This window comes from Lampetra planeri, chromosome 78 (genome assembly GCF_965212315.1).
Source record: "Lampetra planeri chromosome 78, kcLamPlan1.2.h2, whole genome shotgun sequence".
NCBI lineage: Eukaryota > Metazoa > Chordata > Hyperoartia > Petromyzontiformes > Petromyzontidae > Lampetra > Lampetra planeri.
This window is the reverse complement of record NC_136183.1, coordinates 3,900,343-3,917,163: the sequence shown is the minus strand read 5'-3', so window position 1 is coordinate 3,917,163 and position 16,821 is coordinate 3,900,343. Positions and strand designations below refer to the sequence as shown.

At 47.4% G+C, this 16,821-nt stretch overlaps 1 protein-coding gene across 1 annotated transcript in view; it reads right to left on the bottom strand.

Annotated features, from left to right (window-relative positions):
- Window positions 1–627: 627 nt before the first annotated feature.
- The window catches only part of LOC144738233 (uncharacterized), a 60,347-nt gene continuing 44,153 nt past the window's right edge, over window positions 628–16,821 (bottom strand). Inside the window, exons 9-11 of the mRNA XM_078621228.1 lie at window positions 10,147–10,242; window positions 6,619–6,800; window positions 628–2,716 (exon numbers count right to left, since the gene is read on the bottom strand). Of these exons, the coding sequence (XP_078477354.1) occupies window positions 985–2,716; window positions 6,619–6,800; window positions 10,147–10,242 (2,010 nt within the window). The 3' untranslated portion in view covers window positions 628–984. The remainder of the gene's footprint in view (window positions 2,717–6,618; window positions 6,801–10,146; window positions 10,243–16,821) is intronic.

The window sequence follows — 16,821 nt, the reverse complement described above, 5'->3', positions numbered from 1 at the left end:
TCCGCGTTCAGTACGGAAAACGTCGGTGGTATGTTCATTCCTCGCGACTTAAACCCTATGTTGATACGCGTGTCGGTCCCTCATTCCCACTAGCTGACCTGCCGGGTTCTGCCGGACTGATACATTTTAAAGTGTCCAAGCTGGGATTTTTTTGTAGTTCTTATCATTAAGGATGGGCGCCTGGCAGCACTTTTGACTTTCACAAGCCTCTGCTCCTTGGGGATCTTCTGATGCCTGTGTAATGGGTTCATATTAGGCGCACACACTTCTTGGGATGCAACACTCATTTCTTAATGAACACAACAGTGACTCAACAGTTACTCTTACTTTACACATAGGGTGTGACCACCGACCTACCCTAGCTAAGACACACTTCTCTCAGCTACTCTAGCGTGACCCAGCCAGGTGGCTGCTGGCGGTCCGCTCACTGTAGGCCTTCTCTTCTTGGCATCTTCACGAGGTGTCTTCATTCTCAGCACGGGCAGCCTCGAACCCCCTGAGGAGGCTGCTTATATGGGCCTCGGCGTGCCCGGCCTCACCCCGGCCACGCCACCCTTCGAGCACCCTCTCGAAGCCCCCCTGCTGTCCACGTGCCCCCCGAGGTCCCCCTTGGACCCCAGCCCCCCACTCGGATTCGGTCACGTGTCCAGCACCGGCCCTGACGTCATTCCCGCCTCCAGCCGGGATGACGTCATGTGTGTGTGTAGACCCACGTGATAGTAACGCAGTGACGTCACACGTGTGCGTCTGTACACAGCAGCGACACCACAATCATTACACCTGTGTTCTCTGGTGATTTTTAAGAGCAGGTGAACCTGAAAATTCCTTCCCACACACACTGCACATGAAGGGTTTCTCCGTGTGTTCTCTGGTGGATCTGAAAAACTGATGACCGTGCAAATGTCTTTTCACAGACAGTACTTTCTTTGGTGTTCTTTTAGTCTGTGACAAAAGTGCATTTATTGGAGCTTCATTGTCTCAAGCTTACACATCTACCGGGTCTGCATTTGACTTTGTATTGTCTAAGAAGTCCACCCACACCTCCACTTCCACAAACTCCTGGGAGTTACCTCGCTCTGCCTCACAGGCAGAATTCTCCTCCTGCTTCACGTTGCCTACATCGATGTGAAGGTCCGATTTTGGAGTTGAATCTTCATCTTCACATTTTACCATCACTTCTTCACATTTCACCTCTTCAAAATCCACCTTGATACATTTCATTGCGTCCAAGCTGGAATTAAATTCAGGTTCTTTTTTCAGCAGGGATGAGCTCATTGCAGCACTTGGACTTGCACAAGCCGATTTCAGACTCCGCTCCTTGGGGATCTTCTGATGCCTGTGTGTTCTGTGGTGTCTTTGAAGATGTGATGACCGTGCAAATGCCTTCCGACACACAGTGCACTTGAAGGGTTTCTCGCCGGTGTGTATTCTCTGGTGACTCTGAAGAATTGATGACGTTGCAAATGCCTTCTCACACATAGTGCACTTGAAGGGTTTATCTCCTGTGTGCGTTCTCTGGTGATTCTGAAGAATTGATGACGTTGCAAATGCCTTCTCACACATAGTGCACTTGAAGGGTTTATCTCCTGTGTGTGTTCTCTGGTGTTTTTTAAGATGTGATGACTCTGTAAATGCCTTCTCACACATAGTGCACTTGAAGGGTTTCTCTCCTGTGTGCGTTCTCTGGTGACTCTGAAGATTTGATGACTTTGCAAATGCCTTATCACACATAGTGCACTTGAAGGGTTTCTCTCCTGTGTGCGTTCTCTGGTGGTTGTGAAGATTTGATGACTTTGCAAATGCCTTCTCACACACAATGCACTTGAAGGGTTTCTCTCCTGTGTGCGTTCTCTGGTGACTCTGAAGATTTGATGACTTTGCAAATGCCTTCTCACACATAGTGCACTTGAAGGGGTTCTCTCCTGTGTGTATTCTCTGGTGGTCGTGAAAAGTTGATGACTCTGTAAATGCCTTCTCACACATAGTGCACTTGAAGGGTTTCTCTCCTGTGTGCGTTCTCTGGTGACTCTGAAGATTTGATGACTTTGCAAATGCCTTCTCACACATAGTGCACTTGAAGGGTTTCTCCCCTGTGTGCATTCTCTGGTGTGTTTTAAGATGTGATGACTCTGTAAATGCCTTCTCACACATAGTGCACTTGAAGGGTTTCTTTCCTGTGTGTGTTCTCTGGTGTATTTTTAGATGTGATGACTCTGTAAATGCCTTCTCACACACAGTGCACTTGAAGGGTTTCTCTCCTGTGTGCGTTCTCTGGTGACTCTGAAGATTTGATGACTTTGCAAATGCCTTCTCACACACTGTGCACATGAAGGGTTTCTCCCCTGTGTGCGTTCTCTGGTGTGTTTTTAGATGTGATGACTCTGTAAATGCCTTCTCACACACAGTGCACTTGAAGGGTTTCTCCCCTGTGTGTGTTCTCTGGTGGCTCTGAAGATTTGATGACTGTGCAAATGTCTTCTCACGCATAGTGCACTTGAAGGGTTTCTCTCCTGCGTGCGTTCTCTGGTGACTCTGAAGATGTGATGACTTTGCAAATGCCTTCTCACACACAATGCACTTGAATGGTTTCTCTCCTGTGTGAGTTCTCTGGTGCTGTGTCAAACTTCCAGTATGATCCGTGCTGTTTGCATACTGGTCGCATTGTTTCCTTCTTGTACCGAGCTGCGTCGAGTCCCTTTGCTCCATCAGACCAATTCTGCAGAGGAAGAGTCAGAGGAAGCGTCAGCTGCAGACAGAAAAACACATCCACACCATCTACGTCAGTATCAAGGCACAGATGAATGCATATATACACAGTCACACATGACTTAAACATCTATACTTATTAATATTTTCATGATATAGTGAAAATAATTCCCCAATTCATCACGCGGGCTGTTAAGGCACACAATGAGAGGGCCAATGGTCATAAATATGCCTGGACACCCTAGTGTCTTCAAAATGAATGTTTACCAAAAACTCCAAGCACACAATTTCGGTTGTCTAGCTACGACAGGAATATTTATTTAAGAAAAAGTAGCTAATATAGCAAAGGCTGTTGAAAAGAATATTATTTGTATTATGCAGAAATGTATAAATTAATGTTCATTTGCAACTTAGAGGTGTGAAGCCAGGCTCAGATGAGCTTGAATGCGAGGATGAACAGATCTAACTTCAGCTGCATATGTGCAGTGTTAATTTCCTGACTGTTTCCATTCTTATAAAATCTTGTTCTGTACCTGTTGAATTCCATGACGAAATGGGGCCTTGCATATGTTCTACAAAAAGATCACCTCAATGGGAAAATCTTGACTTAAAACTTGTGATAGTGGGAATTCATATTCTTTGGTTATTTCGGTAAAGTCACGTAGATAGAAAATAATAATACAAATAAAGTGAATAGAAGAAAAAAAAACGACTAATGTAGACTGTAGCCTGGTTCTTAACCTCGTTGAGCGTACTGGCAGTCTATAATGTCGACTGTAGCCTGGTTCTTAACCTCGGTGAGTGAATTGGCAGTCTATAATGTAGACTATTGCCTGTTTTTTTGACGAGACCTTTGCAATGGACAAGACCTTTGCAATGGACTAGACCTTGGCAATGGACACTCACAGCTTTGTATGTAAAAAAGTCCAGGCAGCTTCCACATAGTGTTACAGAGCCTAATGAAAGAATGCTGCTAGACTAATTTGAAGTGAGACTTTGGATGTCAAACCAGAGCTGGTCGTGAACACATTAACGAGGTATAGGAGCTCCTCAACCATGTGTAGAACGACCTGATTATTCATGGAGAGCTGAGCAGGTACAGTGCTGTATGACATTAAATTCCCAGGGAGGTGTTCTTTGGGTCTTTCGGTAAAGTCACGTCACTTAACCGAAAGACCCAAAGAATATGAATTCCTGCAGTTACGAAAGCTTTAAGTCAAGATTTTCCCAAGGAGGTGATCTTTTTGTAGAACATATGCAAGGCCCCATTTCGTCATGGAATTCTCCAAGTACAGAACACGATTCTCCAATTTAATATCATTGAGTAGCCATGACCAGATCATCAACATGCGTAACATGGTTGACCAGCAGGGGACAATCCCTTGACTATAACCAGGCATCGATTAGCGTATCATTGTTACTGTATGAAATGAAATTTTTTATAGGGCCATTGTGAGCTTCTCAAAACACATTATTTGAAAATGCTACGTAATGTAATGCATGGGGCCAGAGAGAATTTCAGCCACAAGCCAAATTGAACAGGAAAGGGCCCTGACTCCTGGTCACGCAGCTTTAGATGGGTCTGCCTAAAATCATAAAAATACTCAACGAATGTGAACAGAGGCAGAGACATCGAAAACAAAAAAACAATCCCAAACCCCAAGCGCCTCTTTATAGTATTATAGGTCGTAATTACACCAAAAAAGCAGAGATCTAGTTCCTGCTGAAAATCCGTACTCCTGTGCTATAGCTGATGGACAGAAAATACAGCAGCCCCTTGAATAGCGCGGAGGTTACATTCTTGGAAAGTGCTGTGCGAAAGCTAAAATGCCGATATTCAACATTTAAGCCTTACCTAAATAATGGGGTTAGGAAAACGGCATATAAAATATACATCACAATTGAAATAAGTACTGTACTGTATTCCCAATAAATGAAATTACTGAAATAAATGTGGAGAAACCGTATACAAAAAATTCCAAGATGAGTATAAATGTATATAAATAAAGCAGACTTACTGTGTTTTTTTGAGAACCAAATTGCGCCAACACAATGAAACATACACACATCAAAAATTCCATGCGTACTCAAGGGTAAGTTATTATGTTTTTCACACAATTTTTAGCTTACCTGTTCACCTTCAACATCTGTAACACCTGCACACTCCAACACCCCGCTGCTGCTATATTTTTCTCATTTACCACATTATCCTTACATATTATCAGGCCTGCATTTTTGCCACAAAATTAATTAACTTCCGGCTCCTTACTGTCCTTTCTACACACGCACGGCTCACCTCTAATATACTGCAATATTTTATCATGGGACCTTTGCCAGTACCAAAATATGAGAATAGGTTTTCCCCATTTTTCTGGCAACGAAACAGGTGTTAAGATGTTAAAACACCAAACTGAAACCTTTTACAAGGAATCATGTGTGCATTAACCACAATACTTGTGGTCAGAATGCAAACAAAAACACTCTGATAGAAAATGCATGGACTGCTGCTGAGGCAGACTGTTGTAAAAGGTTTGAAATGGGTGTAGCCCAAGGGTCATAAAGAAGTGGCCGGGGCTAGTGATGTTAATGTAATAAATTACCATGTTAATGTGAAATCGAAGAGTAGTGCAATCCAAAGCGGCCTCCCTACAAGACAGAGAAGGAGCGAGGCTCTACCTGGGTAAACAACAACTACCACCACGACAACAATAACCACGATGTGAACTTCTCACTTCGGATCTCAGTGAGCGCGCACAAAAATAAATCACGCTTGCTAACACAGAGCGCACGCCCGGGATACACTGCCGAGATCATCGATGACCTTGCCGCCGAGAAAGTTCAGCAGCATCTGACAAGCACAACGGGGTGGCAGCCAGATGCGAACTGCCCATATCCCCCATTTAACACCCTTGCCGAGCACGCGTGTGAGAGATTTGCTCGCGAGCGTGCGGGTGAGAGATTTGCTCACGAGCGTGCGGAATTCCGACGGCTGGGACGGGATAGCACCATTGCAAGTATTCTTCCAGAGGAGGAGGTGAGGGGGGGGGGACGAGAGAGCCTCCGGGATCCCGTGAGACAACCCCAGGATGGGTGGCAGGGATACAGACCGGCATAGGAGATTTCACAGGCCATGAGACCCAAGTACGCGAAAAGGTAACCCAAGTATGCGGGGAGGTGACCCAAGTACACCTGAATGTAACCAAGCTGCAGTCCACAGCGGAAATAGTCCAGTCCGAGGTGGGAGGGCTACGCTCCATGGTCGGGGGGCTAACCAGGCGAGTATCTCAATAAGAGGCAGAACTCGAACAAATGCGCACTGGGAGGGTAAGGGGGAGTGGGCAAGGGGCCTCTTATGGAGCCACCGCCCTTCCCCGTGCATGCTATCTATGCAACCAATGGGGGCATCTCGTGAGAGACAGTCCCCAGATCGCCCGTGCGAGAGAAGCACCAGGGTTAAACACCAAGGCCTCCCTAAAGAGGGGACCACAGAGGGGTGCAATCCACGTGGTCCCAACATAAATAAACTGTCATGATAATGGTGACGAATGACCCCCACGCAGATGCCGACAACAACACCCCAGAATGCGGCGACTGCGGGTGACTGGCTGCGGGAGCTGGTGGCAGGAATAATGGGGGCCACGTCGCTCGTGGAAGGGCAGGTGAACAGGCGGCGTACCCAGATTCTGCTGGACACGGGGGCGGTAACGTCACTCGTGAGTGCAACACATTGCAGCGTGGTCGGGGTTGACGTCAGCCACCGACAGGCCCCGGATCGTGCGCTGCAGACTGCAAGTAAAAGTGGGATGGGACTGCTGGGGAGGGTCACCCTTAAGGGTCGCCTCGGACACCAGGTGTGTAACCAGGAGTTATGTGTCGAGCGTGTTATGCCATGAGTGTATTGCAGGTACCGACCTCCTAGAAAAGTTGGGGCTCAACGTGGAGCCCCGCCGGCGATGCGCCACCGTGGAGGGCAGTGGGGAGCGGATTCCTTTCTTGGGACAAGAGCCGGGTTGCCCTCGCTTCGAGCCCGTGGCCGCTATCCTGGCGTCGGCCGTCACTGGTGTTCCACTGGGTTTTCCGTTTTTCTCCCAAACCTAAACTCAAAATATATTTGGTGGTGGTCAAACAGTCCAATGCAGGACCCTCCTGAAACATAGTTTTTAACTGCTAAATAAGAAATTAAATTGGAAAACCCTCAAACACAGTACACTATTTTTATTTTACCAGGTGAGGCCATCTGAGCTGCATAGCTCTTTTTCAGAATCGACCTGGACACAAATGATAGCTCAACTTAGTGGGTTATAATATGGAAATGTTTTGCAGCAAAATTCTCAAAATGCATGTTTCTAAATGTGGAGAAAAATCAATGCCACTACAGGGAGAGAGAGAAAAAATAAAAAATGTAAACTGCAATTATAAATGCGTCAGGGTTGGAATCGAACCCAAGACATTCTGCATACCATGTGAGGTAGTTAACATCTTGCCACCCTAGTACAATATATCACACACAAATAAATTACAGTGAAACCTTGGATTGCGAGCATAATTCGTTCCGGAAACGTGCTTGTAATCCAAAGCACTCGTATATCAAAGCGAATTTCCCCATAAGAAATAATGGAAACTCAGATGATTCGTTCCACAACCCAAAAATACTGTATTCATATAAAAATGATTAATACAAAATACGTTTTTATATTTTTATTTAATATAAAGTAATCAAATTTATTAATTACATTTAATCGTGGCTGGTGTGAGGGAGACGAGAGAGAGGAGAGGAGGAGGGTTATTGTGTAGGACGAATTTCACTTGCAGTACAGTTACTAAAGAACAGTCACTACACTTGGACACAAAATAAAACAATGCTTTACGCACACACACGTGGTCACAACACTATACTGTAGTAAACAGCATACGCTCGCACGGATGGTGACTATACGAGTGAGGCACGCCGACCGAGACAGAGCATGGGAGATGATTACCTACAATCCCGCAGCGAGAGAGAGAGAAGAACCATTGGCTCAGTTGTGTATACCGAGCCAATGGTGTATACTGTACGTAGTGCTCGTTTTGCAAGACATCGCTCGTTTATAAATTATTATTTATTTAAAAAATTTGCTCGTCTTGCAAAACACTAGCAGACCAAGTTGTTACTCGCAATCCAAGGTTTCACTGTACAATGAACACACCGACTCCCTCTCCCTGTACACACTCTACACGCGTGACTCGCTCTCAAGCAGAGGTCGCAACCAGGTACCCGATACCCGTACCCTACCCGATACCCGGCTACCCGTACCCAGCCACCGTTTGCGACCCTGGTGCGGCCGGGTACGGGTAGGCCGTGAGTCACTGCTGAGTAACCGTTTGTCACTCATTTCGGGTAGGGTACGAGTAGGGAACGGGTACCCGTGCCCGGCCGGGTACGGGGATCCATTTGCGACCCTGGTGCGGCCGGGTACGGGAAACGGGTAAGGAATCAAAACCCGTTTGCGACCTCTGCTCTCAAGCACTCGCCCCAACTACTCTCTCCGGTCTGCTCTTGGTGACATCACCCGCCTGACAGAGGGGGAGGTGCCGACTCTGAGGGTGACGTCACCGCGCAACACGGCCACTCCCCCATACGACACACACGTTGGTACACTCACACAGAGTAGAGTACACTCACACAGAGTATTCTAACACACGGAGTACACTCGCACACACGGGGTAATCTCACACAGAGTAGAGTACATTCACACAGAGTACTCTAACACAGAATAAACTCGCACACACACACAGTACAGTCCACTCACACAGAGTACTCTAACACACGGAGTACACTCGCACACACACACACAGAGTAGAGTACATTCACACAGAGTATTCTAACACACGGAGTACACTCGCACACAGAGTAGAGTACACTCACACAGAGTATTCTAACACACGGAGTACACTCGCACACACGGGGTAATCTCACACACACAGAGTACACAGACGCACGGGTTAATCATACACACAGTACACTCGCACACACGGAGTACACTCACACACGCAGAGTACACATGCAGAGTGCACTCACACGCAGAGTGCACTCACACACGTAGAGTACGCTTGTGGAGTACACTCACATTATTTTTTTCTTAGGGTCCTTCGATTTTTTCCCTCCACATTTAGTAACATGCATTTAGATTATTTGGCTGCTATAATCTTCCACGTTTAAAGCCATTTCGTTGAGCTATCATCTATGGCCAGGTGGCTTCTGACAAAAGATCTAACAGCTCTGTGAGCTTTGGTTGGTAATATAAAAATAGTTTACACCATTGGAACCTCATTTGCCAGTAAAACATATAATTGTTATTTTTACCCTTTTATCTGGCAACAAAACTGACACCTTCTTTACAAGGAGTCATGTTTGCATAGACCACAATACCTGCAGTCATAATGAAAAAAAAACATAACTCTGATAATGTATGCACTGTCCTTGAAGTTGATTGGTCCACACCCGAGACAGCTTACCTTAGAGCCTCGTCTCACATGGTGTTGGACCAGATTACGCCAAAAGGCGCACAACTCAAAGACAATGCACCATCAGAGAGAGATACTAGGCTCTAAGGAAAGCGGTCTCAGGTGTGGACCAATCAACTTCAAGGACAGTGCATACATTATCAGAGTTATGTTTTTTGTTTGCATTATGACTGCAGGTATTGTGGTGTATGCAAACATGATTCCTCGTAAAAAAGGAGTCAGTTTTCTTGCCAGATAAAAGGGTAAAAAAACTATTATAATAAAAATAGTTGTTCATCGGTCTAAAGGGTGCATCAGCAAAACCAACTCGGCAGAACGCTCCTGAATTAGAGTGCTGAGACTCATTGTGGAATATACTCGAGTGTGCACCATGGTGGCTGGGAGATGTTTACTGCCTCTCCTGATTTACAGGAGGTGGTGGGTTCGATCGCGACCCCTCCTGTATATTTGGAGTTTGCGTGTGTCTCTCTCTCTCCCCGTGGTCGCGTGGATTTTCCTCCGGATCCTCAGGGTTTTCCCCTCCACATTAAGAGTCAACATCACCACGCGTTTAGAGTATTTGACCGACAGACATTTCAACACGTTGATAAGTCACTTTGTTGTGGGCAGGTCGCTTCTGAAAACAAGAGCGGTATAGCAGCTCAAGTGGGCTTGGCCTGGTAGGATATAAAAAAAAACTGTAGAAATATTTAAAAGAAACAAAGTTTCAAAGTAGTGAGCCAGATGAAGACAAATTAAACTTGAGCAGATAATTAAAGCAAATGCAATCAGGCGAGGGCAGGAGGCAAGGCCCCGCATGGCTAGGCCCCGCGTTGTAATGTTCCAACCTGGACATCGATTCCATACTCGCTGCTACTCAATTGATATCCCTACGAGAGGAGCGAGGCTCTACCTGAGTAAACAACAACAACAACCACCACGATGTCAACTTCTCACCTCGGATCTCAGTGAGCGCGCGCGCGGTGCAGCAGCTTCCGGATATATCGTGACGTCACGCGGCAGCAGGAGGTGACATGACGTCACTAGCGGAGTTCATCACACAATTTCCTCCCCCAACAAGCAGCGGTATAATTGAATAAATTATGTTAATGAGACGGGCCCACGTGGGGTGATTGGGCGTGGCTTCTGAACCCGTCGCAATGAAATAGCGACGGTTTTTATGAATAAATTATGTTAATGAACCGCCAGTCAAACGCGCGGTGGAGGGGGTGGGATTGAATATCTTGGTGACATGACGTCACTAGCGGGGAACAGCTTTCCCTGGCGTCTCACGCCGACGAGTTAATGAGTGGTGACGTCACTGTGTGTGTATACACTGTGTACAAACTGTGTGTGTGTACACTGTGCGTGTACAAACTGTGTGTGTGTACCCTGTGTGTACAAACTATGTGTGTGTACACTGTGTGTGTACACTGTGTGCGTGTACAGTGTGTGTAATCTTAATTTAGGAGCTTTCGTGACTGCAGGAATTACTCTTTGGTTCTTTTTGGTTAAGTCACGTCTAAAAATAAAATAATAAATTAAAATAACATATTACGACGTTTCGATTGCAACACAAGCAATCATCATCAGGTATAAAAGAAATAGCAACACAAATCTAACTAGAAAACTATAGACAGACATACAAGCAGACAGACATCACAACGGCACACAGAGAGAAAACACACATCGGCACAAATAGAGGGGTCGTTTCTGTGACGGTCCCTTAAATATAGAGAGGGGGGGCGGGGACGGAGAGAGCGAGGGGGCAGAGAGAATTAGCATATCAATGAGTGTACGGCAACGTACTGCTGTTGCAAGTAAGATGACAATGTGGAACGGGCACGCAAAATTGAAAATTAGGAGACAGGCACACGAAAATTAAATAACCTAGCAAAATATCGAAATGTGATGTAATTGTGGGGGTCGCTAGCCCCCGAGATCCCTCCCTCGATAATGCTAACGGCCGGGCTAGCATCATCAATCGCCCCCCCGCTGCTAGGTTCCTCACCCGTGGCGTGGGAACCATCGCCCGAGGATTCCCCTCCCCCGCGGGTCCGCGTAGCCGGCATGGCTAATTACCGAGTAGTATTCTGCCCCTCCCTACTACGATACCTCCCTGTCCTAATCGCGCGCCTGCAACCCACACGGAGCGAACGTACGCACGCCCACACACACACACGCCGCTCCGCGCACTCCAACTCAACTCGCGTTATGATCGCGCACCTGTATCGCACACGGGGTGGTCGCACGCACACACACGCAGCTCCCCACGCGACACCCACTCTTGCGCCGCTCTGCGCCGCGCTGGCCGCTCACGTTACGATCGCGCACCTGGGGTACGCCGATTACGCACGCCGAGAGCTTACGCAAGTAACGAGCACACGCAAGCGGGGCACACGCCGACACGACGACTCAAGCCGCCGCCGCCGTGCGCGCGAGACAAACCGTACAACAATGCGCAGCCGATTACGCGCTCCGAGAGCTTACGCAAGTAACGAGCACACGCAAGCGGGGCACACGCCGACACGACGACTCGTCCCCTCCCCCACTCGCGCGTGCACGTCAACACAAATATCGTACAAGGACTATTCTCCTCTCACACGGCTGCGTAGTCACGCCAACACACAAAAGTGCTCTCCCCGGGCGTTAACGCACACACCTCCGTACCCGCACAATCGTACAGAGACCACGGCCTTTATGCATACAACGACCACACACTCGCGAATGCAGTGCACGCTAATACCACGTTCCAAAAACACCCAACAACACGGTTTTGTTACTACGCTCGAGATTTTATTAGCCCTTGCTAACCAACCGAGCCACCCGTGTGTGTGTGCGGGCCAGCAAGGCGCTTCTAACCCACACTCGGGTGCCGTGTAGCCCTATTCTATGCTGCGCTCTCTGCTAAACCGCTTTCCTACTCGTCCTTACCCCGAACTAACCCTCTCCTACGGATCCTACTCTCCGCTCTGAGGTGTTGTAAGGCGCGCAACACGATACCGTCTGTAGTCCTTGGTGACCTTGCGGCGCTCAGATCGTCCTGCAGACAATCTAGCGGCTCGCCCGATGACTCCTTCGTCGCTGACCCCGTGTCCAAACTCCAGAAGAAGAGCCTTCCCTACTGCCCCTGCGTTTTCTTTTAAACTATTCACATCAAAGGCTAGGCGCCCCCGTCCCGACCGCCTTGGTCTCTCGACCAATCCTGAGCCTAGGATTTCCCGCTCTTTTGCGATCCCGCCGGCCTTTGAACTTTCGACCAATCAGTCGTCCCGGGTCCTGATCCCAGCTATCTGCCTTGCTGACCCGTGTTTGTGTTTGTATGCGTTTCTAACTGCGGGGCTCTCTGAGCTCGCCGTGGTCGTGCGATCTCAAATCCGCCCACGGCGCCGCAGTGTTACTTGGCCTGGGAAGGGTCCTGTCCAATTCCCTGGCCCTGAGAAACCGTGGGGTAACCCCCCTAGGGGGCCCTCGGGTGAAAACTCAGGGTAGGTGACCCGACCACGAGGCCCTACGTGGGTGCGGGTGCGTGTTTATGTGGGGGGGGTGATGGGGGGCAGTGCGGCGGTGGAAGCCGGGCGGCTCCCTGGCTCGGCCGAGCGGCCCCGTCGCTGTGGCACCACATAATACAACACAGAGTGTCGGTTAACACACAATTAACGCATAGCCTGGTTAGAATTTTAAGTGTGAAAATTCCAAAGAGATGAACGTCGTAATATGTTATTTTAATTTATTATTTTATTTTTAGACGTGACTTAACCGAAAAGAACCAAAGAGTAATTCCTGCAGTCACGAAAGCTCCTAAATTAAGATTGAACCACTTCTACGGGGAAGTTTTAAGCTTATCCTTTTTCTTTCTGGCTATTTGTTCTCTCTGCCTGTGTCATCTCTTTGGAATTTTCACACTTAAAATTCTAACTTAGCAAATTTTGAAACACGTAATCAACCAGGCTATGCGTTGTGTGTTAACCGACTCTCTGTGTTGTATTACATCACATTTCGATATTTTGCTAGGTTATTTAATTTTCGTGTGCCTGTCTCCTAATTTTCAATTTTGCGTGCCCGTTCCACATTGTCATCTTAATTGCAACAGGAGTACGTGGTCGTACACTCATTGATATGCTAATTCTCTCTGCCCCCTACCTCTCTCCGTCCCCGCCCCCCCTCTCTATATTTAAGGGACCGTCACAGAAACGACCCCTCTCTTTGTGCCGATGTGTGTTCTCTCTCTGTGTGCCGTTGTGATGTCTGTCTGCTTGTATGTCTGTCTATAGTTTTCTAGTTAGATTTGTGTTGCTATTTCTTTTATACCTGATGATGATTGCTTGTGTTGCAATCGAAACGTCGTAATATGTTATTTTAATTTATTATTTTATTTTTAGACGTGACTTAACCGAAAAGAACCAAAGAGTACTGTGTGCGTACACTGTGTGTGTACAAACTGTGTGTGTGTACCCTGTGCGTGTACACTGTGCGTGTACATTGTGTGTGTACAAACTGTGTGTGTGTGTGTGTACAAACTGTGTGTGTGTGTGTACACTGTGTTGGCACAGTCGGGGGTACAGATGGTGCATCGGCCAGTCAACTGAGTCAGTCGACCCATGGCACCTGGGGGTCTACCCCGTGCACATAGCCTGGCACAAGCGCCATGGTGACGTGACCGCCACTTAGTGTCGAATGGCGGTTGTTGTTATTGTTACTGTGTGTGTCTGGCAAAACAAGAAATGGCACCTCAGCCAGCCATCTCATTGAGTAGCCATTACCAGATCATCAGCAGATGCAACAGGGCTGACCAGCAGGGAAACAGGTCCCTGCGGGGTGGGCTGGTAGGAACGAACAAATGAATGGCTGTAATAAAATGAAATGGCGGGGGTACGATACGAAGGGAGAGTTTGAGGCCTAGTTCTAGGCTTTAGGCCTAGCTGTAGGCTTTAGGCCGCTGTGAGTTAATTTTAAATTTAAATGTTTAATTAAAAGCTATCTCAGGGAATTATAAGGGAATGTTACACTTGTTTAGCCAGGAAAGCCTCACTGAGTCTAAAGGTTTTTGTAGGGTCCTGCCAAGTGTTTGCAGTAGGGAACGATGTTGTTACACGTAATCGGACATCGGACGGACGATATAATCTATTGTAGGCTGGTTCACTTCGTTCCTACCAGTATAATCCCTTAACTATAACAAGTCATCGATAAGCGTATTATTTTTAACTGCGACGAATCCAATTTATTTATACGGCCATTGTGAGCTTCTCAAACTACATAATTATTGAAGATGCTATGTAATGTGTAATAAACCACGTTGAGACGACATCGTGAATTGAGAATTCTTTATTCAGTTTCGTTCACAGCTTCCACCACATTCGTTCCTCCAGTTCCCTTGCTCCTTCACGCTGTTGGCTGACAGCGTGAGAGAGAGCCTGCGGCGGCCCGCCACGTGGCAGGCTCCGGACCACGGCACCAGCCACGTGGCTTCTCCGCTCCTTTTAATCCCTGGCCCACGTGATGCCCCGCAACCAATCCTTAGCCACACCCATGGAACTTTCTCGAAGCTAATGTACGGCTCCAGGGCCACGCCCCAAACTCGACTCCCCATTGGTTGCGGGCTGAAGCCAGCAGAGCCCATCATTATTATCCAGGTGTAACCTCACATTACAAATGTAATGCATTGGGCCAGAGTGAATTTCTGTCACAAGCCGAGTTGAACAGGAAATGGTTCCAACTCCTGGTCACGCACCTTTAGATGGGCCTGCCAAAAATCATAAAAATCCTCAACGAATGTGAGCAGATGTCGAGACATCGAAATCAAGGAACCCAAAGCACCAAGCCTATTTAGGGTACCATATACCTTAATTACGTCAAGAAAGCAGAGATCTAGTTTCTAGTAAAAATCCGTACTCCCCTGCTGTACTCGATTGACAGAAAATACAGCCGCCCTTTGAATATCGTAGGTTACGTTCTTGGAAAATGCCGCGCGACGGCTAAAAACGCGATATTCAATACTTAAGCCTTACCCAAGTAATGGCGTTAGGTAAACATCAACTAAAATTTACAACACCATTGAAATAAGTACTGTATTCCAAATCAACTAAAAACTAAACAATTGAAATAAACATTGGGAAACCGTGTCTCGTGCTTTTGGTTACAGGTCTACCCAATATTTATGGTCACACATGCTGTCTGCTTCTACTCGACATTGTCCGAAAAGTCCTCCCAAACCTCCACATCCACAAATGGCTGTGATTCGTCTCGGGCTCCATTAGCGACCTGGAAGTCAAACCCTGGAGCCTTCACAGGTCACCTTCACGAATGGTGACGTTTCCCAGCTGCCATCTTTATTGGGACCTTGCATCACAAACGATGGGCTTATGGAACTTCAAATTTCACACGTCAATCAGACTCTGCTCCTTGTAGACCTCCTTACGCGTGTTTCAGTTTCAAGACAATTCAAAAGGCCTTCCAAGTGTACATTAAGTGGTTTTTAATGTGTGTTCCCTGGCAGTTGTGAAGATTTGATTACTGTGTAAATGCATTCCAAGACAGTGCAGTCGTTAGATTCCGTGGAGGCGAGTTCTGCTCTTGGTGACATCACAAGCCAGAAAGAGGGGGAGGCCCTGACGTAACCCACTCGTTAATTTGAGGTGACGTCTTCAGAGGGAGCTTCTACATATTTAAGTAAACATGTGGTAAACAAGGTGGGATATCAATGCAGACAGATATATCTAAAGTTTTAATTAAATAGAAGTTAAAATTCAATAAAACCTAGGGTAGAATACAAATCTGTAACAAAAATCCACGATGTCTTCAAATGTGCTCTTTAAAGTACCTCCTTGCGAAAAAACAGATCGGCAGACATCTTTCATTGAACGTTCTCTACACGAAACAAAGGAATGTTTTACACAAACTATAAATACCACGGCCTTTTAGGAATGCATGTGTAATGGGTTCCGGAGACACTTGTAGAGGTATCTTCTTTATTACAATACAACACTCCAACAGTCCTGATACTCTGTTACAGCCTAGGTACACAGCCTAGATACACTACTCTGGCTACGCTCTGGGGTCCTCCGGCTGCAATTACCCTAGGGGAGGCTAATTGACTTGACCCAACCAAGGTGCGGGTCTTGACTCTGGCTTCCTCGGAACTCGCCCTTACAAGGACGTAGAGCCGGGAGTCCCAGAGTCCCACCACTGGCCCTCACAGCGTCCCGGCCCATACAAGGACAAGCGGGACGAGGGGGTCCAGGGTTCTAAGCTGGCTGGTCTTGGGTCTTGAGCTGCAACTGGCCCCGATCGGCCAGGGAGCTGCCCTTTTATGCCTCGTCCCCAACGAGGGGTGGGGTTGTGTGCGCCCAGATATCCCACAGAGCACGCACAGCCCCCCCGTTGGTGGCGCCAAGGGGCTTAACTGTTTGGGGTGCCTGGGATCCTAGCGCCTGGCACCGAGGGCTTATCTGCCTAGGATCCTAGAGCCCCCAGCAGCCCCTCCTCCCTTATGGCACTACACATGTGTTCAGTACAAGCCACCTGTGGACTGGTTTTGGTGTACAATGTCTCAACAGTCCGGCTTGCTTCAACTGATGTTCATCGGCAAGGTCCATTTCAAGTCTCAGTTCGACAAAATGTATACGTAATACA